The sequence below is a fragment of the Pristiophorus japonicus genome, chromosome 2 (assembly GCF_044704955.1).
Source record: "Pristiophorus japonicus isolate sPriJap1 chromosome 2, sPriJap1.hap1, whole genome shotgun sequence".
Classification (NCBI taxonomy): Eukaryota; Metazoa; Chordata; class Chondrichthyes; family Pristiophoridae; genus Pristiophorus; species Pristiophorus japonicus.
This window is the reverse complement of record NC_091978.1, coordinates 138,875,837-138,897,253: the sequence shown is the minus strand read 5'-3', so window position 1 is coordinate 138,897,253 and position 21,417 is coordinate 138,875,837. Positions and strand designations below refer to the sequence as shown.

The window sequence follows — 21,417 nt, the reverse complement described above, 5'->3', positions numbered from 1 at the left end:
ACCATAGAGCGCGTGTAGATTCACCAGGGATGAAAAATTCAAGTTATGAGGGTAGACTTAACATGAGATGCTGGGACTGTTCCCTCTGCGCAGAGAAGGCTAAGATGGGATTTAATAGAAGTTCTTAAAATTATGGAGAGAATAGGGAAAGACTATTTTCTTTAGTTGTGACAAGCAGTCATTGATTTAAAATCAACACTGAGAGCGAGGAGAGAGATTAGGAGAAATTTCTTGGTGCAGCAGGTTTTTGAAGAATTGAATGCCAGGCCAAAATATGTGGCTCAGGCAGAGTCCATTGTGAGAGAAAATTGAATAAATATTTGAAGCAGAGGAAATTAAAGGGCAATGGTTGAGAGAGTGGGGCATTAGGATTTATTTTGGATTGTTCTTGCAAAGACCTGATACGGACCTGGTTGCCAAATGGTTTCCTGTGTTGTAAACCTCTTTGGTTCTAATTGCAGGTATTATGATTTTTTACTCTGTTGTAAACAGTGATTAAATACATGCACTGTAATTTACTAAAAAGTCATTGCTATTGTTTATAATATTTTGCTGACTTGAGTTTTTTCAATTTAAAAAATGTTTCAGGCTCGAGAGAATGAGGAGGATGAAGTTGGCACAACAGACTCTGCTGTGGGATCTGGTTCTGTAGCTGATAGTACATCTCTAAACCTAGATGTTCAGTCTGAGGCATCAGATGCAACGGTAAGATGGAAGTAGAATAAGATGTATGTAAGTGCTAAGTTGAGTACACAACTGGTTTTAAAAAATGGACTTTAAATAGCAGAGATTCACAGTCGACTCCAGACAGAAAAAGTTTGGGTGTCAGAATTTAAATATTGAGACATAGAATGTATTGAATATTATCCTCACACTTTGCTTTTGTAATAAAGGAAGGGTATTAAATTTAGAGCAGATTTTGTTTAAAAGCTGTTTGTCTTGGGTTTCATTAGCATTTTAATCATAAACGTCTTAACTAAACTGTTTAATAAAGGAGGCATCTCGTAGTCTGAGAGTTCGGCCCCGCATTGAGGACAAGCTAGGAAATACAGCCTCCCAAGCACAGGGCTCTTCAGTTACTTCAACTCCAAAAGGGGAAACTGACAGGCTTGGTCTGAATGACAGGAGAGTCTGGCATAGTGGGATTAATGGCAAGGAACAAGGAATTTCCTCCAAGGTACCATTTCATTGCATAGTCCTTGAAACTTGTAATCTATTAACAATTTCAACTCTTATAACCAACTTTTGTTCTTCTAATTCTTTTTCACTTTAAAATGATCCCATTATTTCTTGTCATTTTGAATTTTGGCAGTTGTTAAAATGCATGTTACATTTTTAGCTGAATTAATTAGATTTAAGATTTGAATTTTATGGGGCAAGAGAAGCATTTAGAACAAATATGATCCAAGGTTACATGGCTAACATGATATGTGAAATCCATCGTGCAACCTTCATTTTGAAATTCTGTTTGAAACTGAGAAACATGCCTATTATTTAGGTCTTCAGTCAAACTTTCCAAGTCAAGCTGCACCACCAATGACAAATTGTACATTATTCTATTAAAAATGAAGATTACATTGCTATGTGCGAGTACTGCTGAATTAAAGTACACTTTTTTTTCCCTTCCCCAAACTAAGTTTTATACCTGGGAGGATGTTGGGTTCAATCTGCAGTTTCCCTTTTAAGGAGCTGGTCCATTCACATCAGTGATCAAGTCAGTCAAGGATTATCTGAATATGCTGATGGTCAAAGCTGTTAATTTCTGCAACAGGTGTTAGGCATAGCCTATATGGATATATGTGGGGTTTCATGTGTAGGTATGTGTTGGCAGCAAAGTAGAAAGGGAGAACTGAAATGATGTCTCCACGTGCAGGAGATTAAATCTATACTGCCTATTGGAATTTTTTATTACCTGCTTTGGAGTAGGAAGAAATGTTCCCTGCAACCTGCAACGCTGCAGGGATCCTGCGCAGTCGGCTTGCCGGCTTTTCAGTGCAAAAACAGTGCATGCGCGGTATTGTGAATGGCCCACGCAGCCCCTTAAAGGGGCCGTGTGGCGCAAAAAAAAACCTGCAGGGAATATTGGTAGGGAGCCCGACATATTGAAAGTTGCCCACTCTTTGAACTCTGCCACCTCAAGAATTGTACATAGGTTTTATGCAGATTGTTAATCTTCACTCCTGCGTGGTGGCCTCTGGGTTGTTTTATTTAACATAGAAACATAGAAAATAGGTGCAGGAGTCGGCCATTTGGCCCTTCGAGCCTGCACCACCATTCAATAAGATCATGGCTGATCATTCACCTCAGTACCCCTTTCCTGCTATCTCTCCATACCTCTTGATCCCTTTAGCCGTAAGGGTCATATCTAACTCCCTCTTGAATATATCCAATGAACTGGCATCAACAACTCTCTGTGGTCGGGAATTCCACAGGTTAACAACTCTGAGTGAAGAAGTTTCTCCTCATCTCAGTACTAAATGGCTTACCCTTTATCCTTGGACTATGTCCCCTGGTTCTGGACTTCCCCAACATCAGGAACATTCTTCCTGCATCTAACCTGTCCAGTCCCATCAGAATTTTATATATTTCTATGAGATCCCCTCATCCTTCTAAACTCCAGTGAATACAGGCCCAGTCGATCAAGTCTCTCATAGGTCAGTCCTGCCATCCCGGGAATCAGTCTGGTGAACCTTCGTTGCACTCCCTCAATAGCAAGAAGGTCCTTCCTCAGATTAGGAGACCAAAACTGAACACAATATTCCAGGTGAGGCCTCACTTAGGCCCTGTACAACTGCAGTAAGACCTCCTTGCTCTTATACTCAAATCCCCTAGCTCTGCAGGCCAACATACCTTTTGCCACCTTCACCGCCTGCTGTACCTGCATGCCAACTTTCAATGACTGATGTACCATGACACCCAGGTCTCGTTGCACCTCCCCTTTTCCTAATCTGCTGCCATTCGGATGATATTCTGCCTTCGTGTTTTTGCCACCAAAGTGGATAACCTCACATTTATCCACATTATACTGCATCTGCCACTCATTTGCCCACTCACCAAACCTGTCCAAGTCACCCTGCAGCCTTTTAGTGTCCTCCTCACAGCTCACACCGCCACCCAGCTTAGTGTCATCTGCAAACTTGGAGATATTACACTCAATTCCCTCATCCAAATCATTGATGTATATTGTAAAGAGCTGGGGTTCCAGCACTGAGCCCTGCAGCACGCCACTAGTCACTGCCTGCCATTTTGCAAAAGGACCCGTTTATCCCGACTCTGCTTTCTGTCGGCCAACCAGTTCTCTATCCATGTCAGTACATGTGCTTTAATACCATGTGCTTTAATTTTGCACACCAATCTCTTGTGTGGGATCTTGTCAAAAGCCTTTTGAAAGTCAAAATACACCACATCAACCGGTTCTCCCTTGTCCACTCTACCAGTTACATCCTCAAAAAATTCTAGAAGATTTGTCAAGCGGGATTTCTCTTTCATAAATCCATGCTGACTTGGACCGATCCTGTTACTGCTTTCCAAATGTGCTGCTATTTCATCTTTAATAATTGATTCCAACATTTTCCGCACTACTGATGTCAGACTAACCGATCTATAATTACCCACCTTCTCTCTCCCTCCCTTCTTAAAAAGTTGTGTTACCTTACCTATCCTCCAGTCCATAGGAACCGATCCAGAGTCGATGGACTGTTGGAAAATGATCACCAATTCATCCACTATTTCTAGGGCCTACTTCCTTAAGTACTCTGGGATGCAGACTATCAGGACCCAGGGATTTATCGGCCTTCAATCCCATCAGTTTCCCCTACACAATTTCCCGCCTAATAAGGATTTCCTTCAGTTCCTCCTTCTCACAAGACCCTCGGTCCCTTAGTATTTCCGGAAGGTTATTTGTGTCTTCCTTCGTGAGGACAGAACCAAAGTATTTGTTTAACTGGTCCACTATTTCTTTGTTCCCCATTATAAATTCATCTGAATCTGACTGCAAGGGACTTACCTACGTTTGTTTTCACTAATCTTTTTCTCTTCACATATCTATAGAAGCTTTTGCAGTCAGCTTTTATGTTCCCAGCAAGCTTCCTCTCGCACTCAATTTTCCCCCTCCTAATTAAACCCTTTGTCCTCCTCTGCTGAATTCTAAATTTCTCCCAGTTGTCAAGTTTGCTGCTTTTTCTGGCCAATTTATATGCCTCTTCCTTGGATTTAACACTATCCTTAATTTCCCTTGTTAGCCACGGTTGACCCAACTTGCCCGTTTTATTTTTACTCCAGACAGGAATGTACAATTGTTGAAGTTCACCCATGTGACCTTTAAATGTTTGCCATTGCCTATCCACCATCAACCCTTTAAGTATCACTCGCCAGTCAATTCTAACCAGTTCCCGTCTCATACCATCGAAGTTATCTTTCCTTAAGTTCAGGACCCGAGTCTCTGAATTAACTGTGTCACTCTCCATCTTAATAAAGAATTCTACCATATTATGGTCACTCTTCCCCCAAGGGGCCTCGCACAACAAGATTGCTAATTGGTCCTTTCTCATTACACATCACCCAGTCTAGGATGGCCAGCCGTCGAGTTCGCTCTTCGACATATTGGTCGAGAAAACCATCCCTAACACACTCCAGGAAATCCTCCTCCACCACATTGCTACCAGTTTGGTTAGCCCAATCAATATGTAGATTAAAGTCGCCCATGATAACTGCTGTACCTTTATTGCACGCATCCCTAATTTCTTGTTTGCTGCTGTCTCCAACCTCACTATTACTGTTTGGTGGTCGGCACACAATTCCCACTAGCGTTTTCTGCCCTTTGGTATTCCGTAGCTCCACCAATACCGATTCCACATCATCCAAGCTAATGTCCTTCCTTACTATTGCATTAATTTCCTCTTTAACCAGCAACGCCACCCCACCTCCTTTTCCTTTCTGTCTATCCTTCCCAAATGTTGAATACCCCTGGATATTGAGTTCCCAGCCTTGGTCACCCTGGAGCCATGTCTCTGTGATGCCAATTACATCATAACTATCTGCGCAGTTAATTCGTCCACCTTATTGTGAATACTCCTCTCATTGAGGCACAGAACCTTCAGGCTTGTCTTTTTAACATCCTTTGCCCCTTTAGAATTTTGCTGTAATGTGGCCCTTTTTGTTTTTTGCCTTGGGTTTCTCTGCCCTCCACTTTTACTGTTCTCCTTTCTATCTTTTGCTTCTGCCTCCATTTATTTCCCTCTGTCTCCCTGCAGAGATTCCCATTCCCCTGCCATGTTTGTTTTACTCCTCCCCAACAGCACTTGCAAACACTCCCCCTCGGACATTGGTTCCGGTCCTGCCCAGGTACGGACCGTCCGGTTTGTACTGGTCCCACCTCCCCCAGAACCGGTTCCAATGTCCCAGGAATTTGAATCCCTCCCTTCTGCACCACTCCTCGAGCCACGTATTCATCTGAGCTATCCTGCGATTCCTACTCTGACTAGCACGTGGCACTGATAGCAATCCTGAGATTACTACTTTTGAGGTCCTACTTTTTAATTTAGCTCCTAGCTCCCTAAATTCGTCTTGTAGGACCTCATCCCGTTTTTTATCTATATCGTTGGTACCTACATGCACCACGACAACTGGCTGTTTACCCTCCCCCTTCAAAATGTCCCGCACCCGCTCCGAGACATCCTTGACCCTTGCACCAGGGAAGCTACATACCATCCTGGAGTCTCGGTTGTGGCAGCAGAAACGTCTATCTATATTCCCCTTACAATAGAATCCCCTATCACTATAGCTCTCCCACTCTTTTTCCTGCCCTCCTGTGCAGCAGAGCCACCCATGGTGCCATGAACTTGGTTGCTGCTGCCCTCCCGTGATGAGTCATCCCACTCAACAGTACCCAAAGCGGTGTATCTGTTTTGCAGGGGGATGACTGCAGGGGACCCTTGCACTACCTTCCTTCCACTGCTCTTCCTGTTGGTCACTCATCCACTCTCTGGCTGCGTAACCTTTACCTGCGGTAAGACCAACTCACTAAACGTGCTATTCACGTCATCCTCAGCATCGCGGATGCTCCAGAGTAAATCCATCTGCAGCTCCAGTGCTGCAGTGCATAATTTAGATGTGTGTGCTAAGACAATTGAAACTTTGATGTTGTTTTGATCGTTTTTTTGAAAAAAACAGAAATTGACCATTCATGGTCCTCAGCTCCCCTCAAAATTTAGTGTTTTCATCTAGTTGAAGACAAACATAGAAAATAGGTGCAGGAGTAGACCATTTGACCCTTCGAGCCTGCACCACCATTTGATAAGATAATGGCTGATCATTCTCTCAGTACCCCTTTCCTGCTTTCTCTCCATACCCCTGGATCCCTTCAGCCATAAGGGCCACATCTAACTCCCTCTTGAATACATCCAATGAACTGGCATCAACAACTCTCTGCGGCAGGGATTTCCACAGATGAACAACTCTGAGTGAAGAAGTTTCTCCTCATCTCAGTCCTAAATTGCCTACCCCTTATCCTAAGACTGTGTCCCTTGGTTCTGGACTTCCCCAACATCGGGAACAATCTACCCGCATCTAACCTGTCCCACCCCGTCAGAATCTTGTATGTTTCTATGACATCCCCTCTCATCCTTCTAAACTCCAATGTATAAAGGCCCAGTTGATCCAGTCTCTCCACATATGTCAGTCCTGCCATCCCGGGAATCAGTCTGGTGAACCTTCGCTGCACTCCCTCAATAGCAAGAACGTCCTTCCTCAGATTAGGAGACCAAATTTGAACACACTATTCCAGGTGAGGTGTCACCAAGTTTTTAACGTAGATGCCACCCTAAATTGGAAAATGGATAAGTAGAAGTGCGCTAAAGCATTGTTAATTTAGAACCTACCCCCCCCCCCCCCACCACCACCACAAATTAAGCTATGTTGGAAACCAAGTAAGTTTTAAGAAAACATTGAAGGAAGATGACGAAGGTAATAAAAGAAAGAATGACCATGCTAAAATACAAAATTTAAGTTTTGACATCATGCTGTATAATCTCAAAATATATAAGCAGGCACGAGAGCTTTGAAAACACTTGTACTGCTGGAACTCTTAATGGTTAAACTCATTGAAGGTCTTGTGAAACTATGGCCCCAAGTTTCGGCCCGCGCTGAAAACGGTGCACCTCCGAGCTGGACGCCTGTTCTTCGAGCCTAAAAGTGCGCTAGAAAAAAACTTCGATATTCTCCGGCTCCTCGGAGCTCGATCTCAGCTTGGTGCGGCGCGATCTTCACAGCGGGAGGCGGAGCCAAACACTCGCGCCGATTCTGTAAGTAGTGGGGGGCGGGTCCAATTTAAATGAGCCAACATGGTGCCGGCAAACCTGCGCGTGCGCGTTGGAGCGTGCGCACACGCGCAGTGTCAAACAAACATTGGCACTCGGCCATTTTTAAAACGACTCGGCTGCTGTTGAGCCACCGACGCCATCCCTTAAGCGTGGCCGAATTGCCTCAACCCCCTTGAAAAGCTGCGTGTGTCCGGTGTTGATCCTTCGGCTGCCGGCCAGCCACTGACGTCGCTCCTATCCCATGGCCGAATGGACTCGGGTCCCTTGAAAAGCTGCGTGTCCAGTGTTGATCCTTCGGCTGCCGGCCAGCCACTGACGCCGCTCCTATCCCATGGCCGAATTGCCTCAACCCCCTTGAAAAGCTGCGTGCCTCCGGTGTTGATCCTTCGGCTGCCGGCCAGCCACTAACAGAATGAAGGCCTGCCTGCAGCACAGCAGCTCAGCTCGAAGGCTGCTTGCTGCCGCTGTTGGGGCTGCCGTCGAGACACTGACGCCATACCCCTGCCTGTCTCTAACATGAGCTGCTGCTGTTTCACACAGGTAGGAACATGGTTTATTTAATCTTTTCTTTGCTTATAAATTTTTCTTCAGGTTGGATTTATTTGTATAATATTTGTATTAGTATAACTAAGGATTGATTGTAGAATTTAATGACTTCCCTTTCCCCCCCCCCCCTCCCCCCCCACCTCGTTCCCTATGCCTAATTTGTAACCTACGCCTGATTTTCTAAAGTGTCGACAAGGTTTTTTCGAGCGTACAAGAATCTTCACTTACTCCATTCTAAGTTAGTTTGGAGTAAGTTTTCACTGCCGAAACTTTGAAAACAGGCGTAAGTGGCCGGACACGCCCCCTTTTGAAAAAAACATTCTGTTCCAAAGTGAAACTGACTAGAACTGGAGCAAACGAAATGCCGAGAATTTGAATTTCTAAGATACCCCGTTCTGCACCAGTTGCTCCAAAAAATCAGGAGCAACTGAGGCCGAAACTTGGGCCCAATGTTCTTATCTGTTTTTGAAATTTTAAAAGACATTTAGATAGTGACCTAAACATAATCTATATTGTACCATATTTGGTGTGAACTGAAGATACTAAATGTTAATTTAGATAGTGTTGCAGACGTTTATTATTTACTGGTTGATTCTTACAGTTTGAAATGAAAATTTTCATCATAAAATTTAATGCTTGTTGCATCAGCGAGCTTTGGTGCACTGCTTTGTACATAATAAACCAATTCAACTGGCTTTCTAAATATTAATTTGAAGAGAATAGGCTGCAACTTATGCGACAAAACTGAAAATAATTTGAACAAACCAATTTTTAAATTGCCAGATTGTGTATGATTTAAGTTAATTTCATATATTTGTGTGTTTCAAAATCTGATAAGCCTGATTGATAACTTCAGATCGACAGAAGAAACTGGGGGAGTCAGTGTTACATTAAAGTATGTTTACCCTTTGTAGTGTTTTAATTGAAATAAGGAAAGTTGAGTTTTCATGTACTACAGATATCCCCTTCCCATTGTTTAATTTTGTGTCATAATTGTCTGTGTAGTAATCTTCTGCAATATTGATTCCTCTGGAATTTCCCAAGTGGTGTCTCAAAGTTCCTTTGATATCGTAAATTGGGTTAGGTATTGTTAATTGAATGAATTCCAATTTTAGTTTTGGAATTAGTGGTTCGACATGAGTGTCTTGCTGCCAAAAATATTAATTGTCTCTTCAGCTTGTGATTTGGGGAGTGGGGTGGTGGCAGGGAAGAGAAAGAACATTACTTAAGCTCAGGTTATAGGGAGAAGAAAAAAGTTACATATGTGAACAAAGTGATTATCCAGGAAGTTGGGCGGGGAGGAGGTCAGGAATGTGGGGGTGGGAGCAGGAACTTGTTTGAGGGTGGGAGAAGGTCTTAACCTGTGAGAGTGAACCCTGTCTGTTCCAAGCGAACTCTGTTCTGTCTGGAGGCGGCAATCAGAATGGCTTGAATTACACTTTGCAACGTCACTGCTTACATTGGCAGGGTGGATCTAATTACACATTCCAGAGAAACTGCTGGGTGTGTCTTATTCTCCAAGGGGACCAATCAGCAATCACGACTTGTTATCAAGGGGGCCCAATGAGAGCTTTAGGTGTTGCAAATTAACATGTCCATATGTAAACTGGTTTGTTGTCTCCTTTCTTTCACCTTGTACCTCCTCCCTCCTCTATTAATATTCATGGATAAAGATTCACAACTTGCTGGCGTTCCGAAAAGTGAAAATTAATATTGTGCAGTACAATTTTAGAGAAATTGATTATCTCAAATTTTAGGGCTTTGTTATGAGCACTGAACTTTTCATTCATTCTTCACCTCAAGATCGGTGGCCAGTTTTATTCTATGTTGAAGTAAAATGCTTAGATAATTTTGATTTTTAAAAAATTATTTGTTCATGGGATGTGGCATCGCTGGTAAGACCAGCATTTATTGCCCATCTTTAATTGCCCTTGAGAAGGTGAGCCGCCGCTGCAGTCCATGTGGTGAGGGTACTCCCGCAGTGCCGCTCGGGAGGGAGTTCCAGAATTTTGACCCAGCAATTATGAAGGAAAAGTGATATATTTCCAAGTCTGAATGGTGTGTGACTTGGAGGTGATGGTGTTCCCTGCTGCCCTTGCCCTTGTCGGTAGTAGAGGTCGCAGGTTTGGGAGGTGCTGTTGAAGAAGCTTTGTGAGTTGCTGCAGTGCATCTTGTAAATGGTATACTCTGCAGCCACAGAGTGCCAGTGATGGATCGGGTGACAATCAAGCGGGCTGCTTTGTTCTGGATGATGTCGAGTTTTTTGTGTTGTTGGGGCTGTACTCATCCAGGTGAGTGGAGAGTATTCCATCACACTCCTGACTTGTAGATGGTGGAAATGCTTTGGGGAGTCGGGAGGTGAGGCACTCGCTGCAGAATACCCAGCCTCTGACCTGCTCTTGTAGCCACAGTATTTATGTGGCTAGTCCAGTTAAATTTGTGATGAATGTTGCTGGTGAGGGTTCTGCGATGGTAATGTCATTGAATATCGAGGGGCAATGGTTAGACTCTCTTGTCGGAGATGGTCATTGCCTGGCACTTATGTGGCACGAATGCTACTTGCCACTTATCAGCCCAAGCCTGAATGTTGTCCTGGTCTTGCTGCATGCGGGCAGGGACTGCTTCATTATCTGAGCAGTTGCAAATGGAACTGAACACTGCAATCATCAGAGAACCCTACTTCTGACCCTATGATGGGGGGAAGTTCATCGATGAAGCAGCTGAAGATGGTTGGCACTCGGTCACTGCACTGAGGAACTCCTGCAACGATGTCCTGGGACTGAGATGATTGGCCTCCAACAACCACAACCATCTTCCTTTGTGCAAGGTATGACTCCAGCCAGTGGAGAGTATTCTCCCTGATTCCATTGACTTCAATTTTACTAGGGCTACTTGATGCCACACTTTGTTAAATGTTGCCTTGATGTCAAGGGCAGTCACTCTTGTCTCACATGTGGAATTCAGCTCTCTTGTCCATGTTTGGACCAAGGCTGTCGGCCCAGTCTGGCAGCTATGTCCTTCAGAACTCTGCCAGCTTGGTCAGTAGTGGTGCTATTGAGCCACTCTTGGTGATGGACATTGAAGTCCCCCACCCAGAGTATGTTCTGTGCCTTGTTACCATTAGTGCTTCTTCCAAGTGGTGGTCAACAGCTGAGAGAGGGCGGTAGGTGATAATCAGCAGGTTTGACCTGATGCCATAAGACTTCATAGGGTCCGGAGTCAATGTTGAGATATCCCAGGGCTACTCCCTCCCGACTGTATACCACTGTGCTGCCACCTTTGGTGGGTCTGTTCTGCCGGTGGGACAGGACATATCGAGGGATGGTGTTGGAGAAGTGGGACATTGGCGGAAAGATATTATTCTCTGGGTATGACTGTTAGGATGTTGTTTGACTATTTCACAGATGTTAGTGAGGAGAACTTTGCAGGGTTGACTGGGCTTGGTGCGCCTTTCTCGTGTCCAGTGCTTAATTTGATGCCTGGTGATCTGTCTGGTTTTTCATAGTTTATTCTTGGTATACTTCTTTGTAGTAATTTTGTACAACTGTTTACAGCTATGTGGTTTGCTCGGCCATTTCAGAGGGGAGTTAAGAGTCAACCACATTGCTGTGGGTTTGAAGTCACATGTAGGCCAGACCAGGTAAGGACGGCCGATTTCCTTCCCTAAAGGACATTAGTGAACAAGATGGGCTTTTTACAGCGATCCGATAGTTTCATGGTGCCCAAGTTTCGGATCCCCGTTAGAACGGCGCACCTCGGAGAGGACCGCCTAATTTCTAGAACTGAAAAAGCGGCAAATACTTACCTCGCGATTCTCCGACACCTGTAGGCCCGTTTGCAGCTCAGTGTGGCGCAGTAGGAGCAGCTGGGGGTGGAGCAAACGCGTTCTGACCAAGCACTGCTGGCAGAGGGGCGGGGCTAGGGCCCTGCATCAGTTTGAATGCCGGCAGCGTTGTGCATGTGCATTGGAGCGTGCGCGGATGCGTAATGGCACACAAACATTGGCAATCGGCCATCTTTAAAGGGACATGCAGAAAATGATTTTTGGGTGTGTGGAGCTGTCTGCCTGCATGTGTGCTCGCGCTCCCAGTATTTTCAATGCCTCCCCTATCCCCTGGCCGAAAGATCGCAGCTCGGTGCCTGCTGCCGTTGCTTCGATGGAGAGGTAGAAAAATGTAATTTTTTATTTATTGATTTATTTATCATTTATTATTGATGATGGTTCTTTATTGGAAGAAGTGATGTGTTTAATGCTTTGTAAAATCCCCTAACTTCCCTCCCCCACCCCCTAACTCTCGCTCCCTGCGCCTAATTCCTAAAATTTCGGCAAGGTTTTTCTGAGCGTAAAAAAAACCCGACACTTACTCCATTCTAAGTTAGTTTGGAGTAACTTTTCGCTGCGTAAACTTGCCAAACAGGCGTAAGTGGCTGGTAACGCCCCCTTTTGAAAAAAAAACTGTACTAAAACTAAACTATTCTAACTAACTAGAATTGGAGCAAACTAAATGCCGAGAATTGCGATTTCTAAGATACTCCATACTCAACTAGTTGCTCCAAAAAAATAGGAGCAACTCGAGCCGAAACTTGGGCCCATGGTCACCATTACTGATGCTAGTATTTTATTCCAGATTTATTTAACTGAATTTAAATTTCACAGCTGCCGTGGGACTTGCGTCTCTGGATCATTAGTCGAGGCCTCTGGATTACTAGTCCAATAACATTACCACTATGCTACTGTGGTAATTATTTCTTATAAGTTGACCTATTTGAATGGGCAAAAGATGCAATAACACATTGGTTATTCCTGTAATTAATTATTACTTGGTGGGTTTTTTGTTTGTCGATTCTTTGCAATGGATAGACTCTCGTCTAAATTTCTTGAAGCTTATCATAGTCCATTTTGGACTATGCTGATATGGAATAAAATGAGCAGGTTGCTGTTTTTGGCTTGACTCTTGAAATCACTGAACTGGGAGTTAGACAATATATTATTTTCTGCTTGTTTAAAGCAGTGTCATTTTGGTTTTTCCTTATGTTCCCAGACTAATGTATTGCTTCCTCACTGTCCAGAGTGCGTTATATTCTCTGCAGGGGTCCCTCCCACCCGCTCAAAAAGAAAATCCATAACCTAATGAATGATTTCCTGATACCAGGATTCTACATGCAAGGTATTTGGACATTGCTCTGATTTTATGTGGAGTCCAAATTATCTGTTAACGGACCCAGATGTCAGATGTTCGATTCCATCCCTTGATCAGAGCTTGAGCATGGACAGCAAAACAGTTGTTCATTTGATTATCAAATGAGGTATTTGGCTTGAATCCGATGCCATGTTGCCCTTTTGTTAGTCTGTGAATCTCAGATCTACGCTTGGCAGACATCGATCATGTAACAGTTGACTGTGACTTGGACACAAATGCACCAACTTAAATGAGTGCTTCATGTGGAGGTGACTTGTGCTTTGAGACCTGGGGGTAAAATTGCTCCTGTTGAGTATCCCATTTTGTACTTCCACTGACTTTGTTTTTGCTAAATTTAACAGGTGGAATTTTATCTTCCAAGAATTATATCGAGTGTTTGCATAACAACAGAGGCTGTTTCCCCTGACTGGAGGGTCTAGACCTAAGGGCTATAATCTGAGGATAATGGGTCAGCTTTTGGGACTGAGATGAGAAATTTTTTCACTCAGAGGGTTGTGAATCTTTGTAATTCATTACCCCAGAGGGTTGTGAATGTTCAGTCGTTGAGTAAATTCAAAACTGAGATTGTTAGATGGAGAGCACAATTTTGATAATTCCATATAGGCTTTGTAAACATTTGTTCTCTGACAACATGGTATTGACTGTTGCTTCACGAGTCACTCTTGTAATAAGTAGTAGGGCTGTTCAATATGGATGACTAATTTGATAATTGGGACACACAGCAGGTCTCTCCCTGACCTCTGTCATTTGTATTGTGAATACATTCCTTTGTTCTGTCATAGATAGAATTGAGATACAGACAGAACTTAGTTTGCAGAACAAGTACCTTTGCAACGCTCACCAACTTTTTGTGTCTGGAACAAATGAAAATGACTTTGGACTGCATCTCAAAGGCCCCTGCTACACGTAACTTCCATACATATTTACTGAGCATTACTCGGTAAATTCATCAGTCACAGTCTACAGCCCTGAAATTCCACAGTAGTTTTCCTGTTCTCCCACTGTAACTCTGTTTCAACAACTTTTGTTATTTCTACAGCTATTTAATTTTAACTGCAAGAATCCTCTTCATTGATAGAAGAAAACTAGATTTAGAACCATAGAATGATGCAGCACAGAAAGAGGCCAGCCAGCCCATCGTTCCTTTGCCATTTCTTTGGTAGTGATATCCAATTAGTCCCACTCCCCCACACTATCCCCATAGCCCTGTAATCTTTTGCCTTTCATGTATTTATCCAATTCTCATTTGAAAGTTACTATTAAATCTGTTTTCAGCACCCTTTCAGGCAGTGCATTCCAAAGCACAACAACTCGCTGCGTTGAAAAAAAATTGTTTCTTCATGTCACCTCTGCTTCTTTTGCCAATCACCATTAATCTGTGTCCTCTGGATACTGACCCTTCTGTCACTGGAAACAGTTTCTCCTGATTTAATCTTATCACAACCCTTCATGAATTTGAACACCTCCATCATATTTCCTCTTAACCTTCTCTGCTCTAAGGAGAACAACTGCAGCTTTTCTGGTCTCTCTGCATAACTGAAGACCCTCATCTTTGATGCCATTTTAGTAAATCTCTTCTCCGCCCCCCCCCCCCTTCGAAAGCCAGTGGGGCCTAACCAGTGATTCATAAAGATTTCGCATAACTTCCATGCTTTTGTACTCTATGCCTCCCTATTAATAAAGCCAAGGATCCCATATGCGTTGACATCCTTCTCAACGTGTCCTTCAAATATTTGTGTACATACACCCCCAGGGGGCGACTCTCTTCCTGCACTCCCTTTAAAATTGTACCATTTTGTTTATGTTGCCTCTCCCCATTCTTCCTACCATAATGTAACACTTTCCATTTCTGCTAAATTTCATCTGGCATGTGTCTGCCCATTTCACTAGTCTATGTCCTCCTGAAGTCTGTTACGATCCTCCTCCTTGTTATATACATTTCTTAGTTTTGTGCCATTTGCAGACTTTGAAATTATGCCCTGTGTACCCAAGTCCAGGTCATTACTGTGTATTAAAAAGAGCAGTGGTGCTCATACCAACTCCTGGGGAACACCACTATATACTTCCTTGCAATCTAAAAAAAAAACAACCATTCACCACTGCTCTCTGCTTTCTATCCCTTTAATCCCAAGGACTTGAATTTTGCTAGCAAGTCATGTTGGTCATCTTGATTCTTAAATCCAAAGCATCCTTGATATACCTACGTCATTCACTCTTTTTTTAAGTTGTATTATGCACTTGTACTTGGTGATATTTTGTTATTTAAAAAAATTCGTCTAGGTAGCAAGTGATGGGAAGAGTAAATAAAGTTAGAGCCAGTGTCCCTCAATTTTTCCTGCTGAGATTGGTGTGCCAAATTAAAGCACATGGTATTGGGGGTAATGTACTGACGTGGATTGAGAACTGATTGGCAGACAGGAAGCAGAGAGTCGGGATAAACGGGTCCTTTTCAGAATGGCAGGCAGTGACTAGTGGGGTGCCGCAGGGCTCAGTGCTGGGACCCCAGCTATTTACAATATACATTAATGATTTGGATGAAGAAATTGAGTGTAATATTTCCAAGTTTGCAGATGACACTAAGCTGGGTGGCGGTGTGAGCTGTGAGGAGGACGCTAAGAGACTGCAGGGTGACTTGGGCAGGTTAGGTGAGTGGGCAAACGCATGGCAGCTCCAGTATAATGTGGATAAATGTGAGGTTATCCACTTTGGTCGCAAAAACATGAAGGCAGAATATTATCTGAATGGCGGCAGATTAGAAAAAGGGAAGGTGCAACGAGACCTGGGTGTTATGGTACATCAGTCATTGAAAGTTGGCATGCAGGTACAGCAGGTGGTGAAGAAGGCAAATGGTATGTTGGCCTTCATAGCTAGGGGATTTGAGTATAGGAGCAGGAAGGTCTTACTGCAGTTGCACAGGGCCTTGGTGAGGCCTCACCTGGAATATTGTGTGCAGTTTTGGTCTCCTAATCTGAGGAAGATGTTCTTGCTATGGAGGGAGTGCAGCGAAGGTTCACCAGACTGATTCTCGGGATGGCAGGACTGACACATATGAGGGGAGATTGGATCGACTGGGCCTGTATTCACTGGAATTTAGAAGGATGAGAGGGGATCTCATAGAAATATATAAAATTCTGATGGGACTGGAGGTTAGATGCAGGAAGAATGTTCCCGATGTTGGGGAAGTCCAGAACCAGGGGACACAGTCTAAAGATGAGGGGTAAGCCATTTAGGACTGAGATGAGGAGAAACTTCTTCACTCAGAGTTGCTAACCTGTTGAATTCTATACCACAGAGAGTTGTTGATGCCAGTTCATTGGATATATTCAAGAGGGAGTTAGATATGGCCCTTACGGCTAAAGGGAACAAGAGGTAACGGAGAGAAAGCAGGAAAGGGGTACTCAGTCATGATATTGAATGGTGGTGCAGGCTTGAAGGGCCAAATGGCCTACTCCTGCACCTATTTTCTATGTTTCTATAACTTGGTCTACAGATGCAGGATGCTTCTATTTGAAGAGCCAAGGTAGTTAATTTAGTTTACAGCATACATATCTGCTTAAATGGCTAAATGAGCTGTATCTCCTGAATGCTGACCATACAGATAAAGCAGCATACCTGCCACCTTACCTTTCCCAAGTTGATGTTTGGTTGTGTTTTGTCGTCCTCTTCACCTGTGCTCCCCATATATATTGTCAGAAAAAGAATCTGCGCAGAGCTGCCTTCTAGTATACTGCACTGCTCAAAAGTAGTTTAATCTCAATTTAAATTTGGAAGACCTCCAGCTGTGACCTGCATGATGTTAGATAAAATGGATCATTGACTAGTGAATGTTTTGAGTGTCTCGTAGCTTAACTTAGCTTTTTAAGGTAATTGGACATTTATATGTTTTTTACAGGAAGATGATCAGCATCGAGATGCAAAAGAAGAGTTGGAAAATCTGAAAAAGCAACATGAACTTCTGAAAAGAATGTTAGAACAACAAGAACAGTTAAGAACACTTCAAGGAAGACAGGCTGCACTTCTGGCACTACAGCACAAAGCAGAACAGACTATAGTTGGAATGGATGAATCTGGTATACCTGACTTAAATATGAATGTGCATCAGCTCGTATACTTGCTCTGCAGTGAAAACTTTTATTTGACGTGTTTGTGAGCAATTTGCAATAAAAGAGAAAGACGGTATGAGAGGAAGAAAGAGTTGGGATCACTGATTTCAGCCTTTACTTTTTCCTCATTGAATTACTTCCGGATAGGTGTCTTAAGCTGCCTGATGTCTTTAATTCTGCGCTATGATGTGGAGTTGCTGCAGGATGCATCCATAACTTATTCCATCAGAGTGGCTCCCTGGTATGTAAAGAAACAAATTAGAAAGAGAAACTATCCCCGAAAGAGGACATTATGGCCCAGAAATCCTTGTTAGCTGCTTCCCGCAGCGATCGAGGGAGAAAGTTAAAAAAGATGCGGACTTGCCTATTCCTGCTGCGCCCATGCAAGTTCCCGGTCCTGAGGCCTCCAATGACTGCGCATTGGAGCGCGTGCATGTCAGGACGGCGCAGGGCTGGAGCTGCATTCACATGGCTCTGGCAGCCAATCCAGGTAAAGTATGTTCTCATTCGTAATGGGAATTCCGTAAGTTGGAATTCCCATTATTATGAATGAGAACCCCCCCAAACACACACAACTCTAATTAAAAAAAAATACACCACATATTTTTATTAATTGAAATTAGTTATTTATGTATTATAAAAAAAATATATTTTTCTGATTTTTAAAAAAGTTTTTAAAATTATGGTTTAAAATAAACTTACCGCAGAGGGGAGGGTTTTTAACAATTTTTTTTTAATGTTAATTTTATAATGTTTGTGTATTTTAAAACTGTTACACCTGTAAAAGTAGGCTATGCGCCTGCTTTTATCAGGTGCAAGAGTTTTCAGGACATCCGCTGGACAAGAGATGGGTAAAGACTGCAATCTTGCCCATGTGAATGTCCTGGATGTGGGGATACGGAAGATATGTCAAGCTGGAGAGGCCGGTTTTCAGCGCTTGTGCATTGTGCGCTGAAAACCGGCTTTTATGATGCCTTCCCGGGTCCGTACACACCCAGGAGGCAGGAATTTCTGGGCCAATTTAAATTTCTGTTGAGGGGAAAGAGGACGCCTTGGATTAATTCTAGTTGCTTTAGCTCAGGCCATTCTATACCACATAGCATTTAGTCATCTCTTTGTGTAGTAATTTTATAATTAGCTGTTGGAACAAGTACAATTCAGTTTTTATTACATAGGAGTTAAGGATTTTTGGTTTGTTAATCACATTTTGTGATTTTGTTGATTTTATAATTAAGCCCAATGGACTGTGGCAACTGAATTAGTCAAAAAAAAATTCTGCAGAGTTTGAAATCATCATCTTTGAGAATCATTTAACTGAGTCACCTCTACCTCACAGAGTTCTGTCTCAGTGCTGTGATATGGCAAACAAATGCTTGGAACAAGGGAACTGGAATCGAATGAAACTAGATGGGATTGACCCCTCTCCTTTTATTACATTACTTAAGAGTCCAAGACCGAATATAGCACACAAATGAAAAGGCGTTATTTTCTACTTTGTTAGAAATGAATTTTGACATTCAAAAAGTAGATTTCTGGCCATTTGTGGTGAGCTTCGATTGTTTTTGACACCTACTTTACATATAAAACAGCTTGCTACAATATAAGGCTGCAACTTTACATTGTATTAATATCTCAAAACATGAGAACATTTCTGATGCAATTGTTTTATACGTACAGAAAATCAACATTACTGTGGGTATGCTGCTGGCTCTCCTTAAAATGAGTGTGTATTGTAAGAGACATAAAATCATAGAATTGTCACACATTTGGCCCATTGAGCCCACGACAGCAAGAGCATTTTGGCTAGTCCCACTCCCCTGCCCTTTCTCCATAGCTCTGCAGTTATTTTTCCTTTCAGGTACTTATCTAATTATCTTTTGAAAGCCATGATTGAATGTGCCTCCACCACCCTTTCAGGCAGTGCATTCCAGATCATAACCACTCGCTGCGTAAAAATGTTTTTCCTCATGTCGCCGTTGGTACTTCTGCCAATCACCTTAAATCTGTGTCTTCTGGTTCTCGACCTTCCGCAATGAGAACACTTTCTCTCTATCTACTCTGTCTGGACCCTTCATAACATAAGAACAGAAGAAATAGGAGCAGGATTAGGCCATTTGGCGCCTCGAGCCTGCTCCGCCATTCAATAAGTTCATGGTTGATCTGATCGTGGACTCGGCTCCACTTCCCTGCCTGCTCCCCATAACCTTTTACTCTCTTATCGCTCAAAAATCTGTCTCTCTCCGCCTTAAATATATTCAATGGCCCAGCCTCCACAGTTCTCTGGGGCAGAAAATTGCAGATTTACAACCCTCAGAGAAGAAATTTCTCCTCATCTCAGTTTTAAATGGATGGCCCATTGCGAGAGGGATGGAGTACAAAAGCAGATGTTCCTTCTGCAACTGTATAGGGTATTGGTGAGGCCGCACCTGGAGTACTGCGTGCAGTTTTGGTCGCCTTACTTAAGGAAGGATATACTAGCCTTGGAGGGGGTACAGAGACGATTCACTAGGTTGATTCCGGAGATGAAGGGGTTACCTTATGATGATAGATTGAGTAGACTGGGTCTTTACTCGTTGGAGTTTAGAAGGATGAGGGGTGATCTTATAGAAACATTTAAAATAATGAAAGGGATAGACAAGATAGAGGCAGAGAGGTTGTTTCCACTGGTCGGGGAGACTAGAACTAGGGGGCACAGCCTCAAAATACGGGGGAGCCAATTTAACACCGAGTTGAGAAGGAATTTCTTCTCCCAGAGGGTTGTGAATCTGTGGAATTCTCTGCCCAAGGAAGCAGTTGAGGCTAGCTCATTGAATGTATTCAAGTCACAGATAGATAGATTTTTAACTAATAAGGGAATTAAGGGTTATGGGGAACGGGCGGGTAAGTGGAGCTGAGTCCACGGCCAGATCAGCCATGATCTTATTGAATGGCAGAGCAGGCTCGAGGGGCTAGATGGCCTACTCCTGTTCCTAATTCTTATGTTCTTATGGCCCCTTATTCTAAGTATGTCCCCTAGTTTTAGTTTCCCCTGTGAGTGGAACTATTCTCTCTGCATCCACCTTGTCGAGCCCCCTCATTACCTTATATGTTTCGATAAGATCACCTCTCATTTTTCTGAACTCCAATGAGTATAGGCCCAACCTACTAAACCTATCCTCATAAGTGAACCCACTCATCTCCAGAATCAACCGAGTGAACCTTTTCTGAACAGCCGCCAATGCAAGTATATCCTTCCTTAAATACGGAGATCAAAACTGTACACAGTACTCCAGGTGTGGCCTCACCAATACCCTGTACAGTTGTAGCAGGACTTCTCTGCTTTTATACTCTATCCCTCTTGCAATAAAGGCCAACATTCCATTTGCCTTTCTGATTACTTGCTGTACCTGCATACTAACTTTGTGTTTGATGCACAAGAACCCCCAGGTGTCTCTGTACTGCAGCACTTTGCAATTTTTCTCCATTTAAATTATAATTTGCTTTTCTATTATTTCTGCCAAAGTGGATAACCTCACATTTCCCACATTATATTCCATCTATCTAATTTTTGCCCACTCACTTAGCCTGTCTAAATCCCTTTGCAGATTTTTTGTGACCTCCCCACAATTTGCTTTCCCACCCATCTTTGTATCAACAGCAAACTTTGCTACATTATGCTCGGTCCCTTCATTCAAGTCATTAATATAGATTGTACATAGTTGAGCACCCAGCACTGATCCCTGCGGCACCCCACTAGTAACTGTTTGCCAACCGTAAAATGACCCATTTATCCCGACTCTGTTTTCTGTTAGTTAACCAATCCTCTATCCATACTAATATATTACCCCCAACCCCGTGAGCTTTTATCTTGTGCAGTAACTTCTCATGTGGCACCTTATCGAATGCCTTCTAGAAACCCAAATGACTTTGAACACCTCTATCAAATCTCCTCAAATGTCTTTGCTCTAAGGAGAACAACCCCAGTTTCTCCTTAGACAGAAAAGGACAGGAAAAAAACGAAATTCCCATTAAGGTTTCTCATCTGGGCATTGATGCCACCCGAACCACACAATCGCCTGAGAAAGGAAAAGAGAGAAAAACGATTTCTACCGCAATCAAGAAAAACTTAAGGGGGTGCAGCAAGAACCCATAACTCCTGATAAATGGAGCAACTTGTCCTCGAGCTGGAATTGTCCTGTTCACTCAGGAACTTTTCAGGTTTCCTTTCTAAGGACTGCAGTGAGCCAAATCTACTGCATGTTTTGATAT

At 43.1% G+C, this 21,417-nt stretch overlaps 1 protein-coding gene across 6 annotated transcripts in view; it reads left to right on the top strand.

The window, feature by feature from the left end:
- Positions 1 to 21,417, top strand: part of pcm1 (pericentriolar material 1) — a 280,791-nt gene that overhangs the window by 48,977 nt on the left and 210,397 nt on the right. For 5 of the 6 annotated variants that reach the window (XM_070869661.1, XM_070869670.1, XM_070869679.1 and 2 more), the window contains exons 6-8: positions 589 to 705; positions 995 to 1,177; positions 16,959 to 17,136. In XM_070869661.1, coding sequence (XP_070725762.1) covers positions 589 to 705; positions 995 to 1,177; positions 16,959 to 17,136 — 478 coding nt within the window. The remainder of the gene's footprint in view (positions 1 to 588; positions 706 to 994; positions 1,178 to 16,958; positions 17,137 to 21,417) is intronic. The other variant, XM_070869689.1, reaches the window with a different exon arrangement.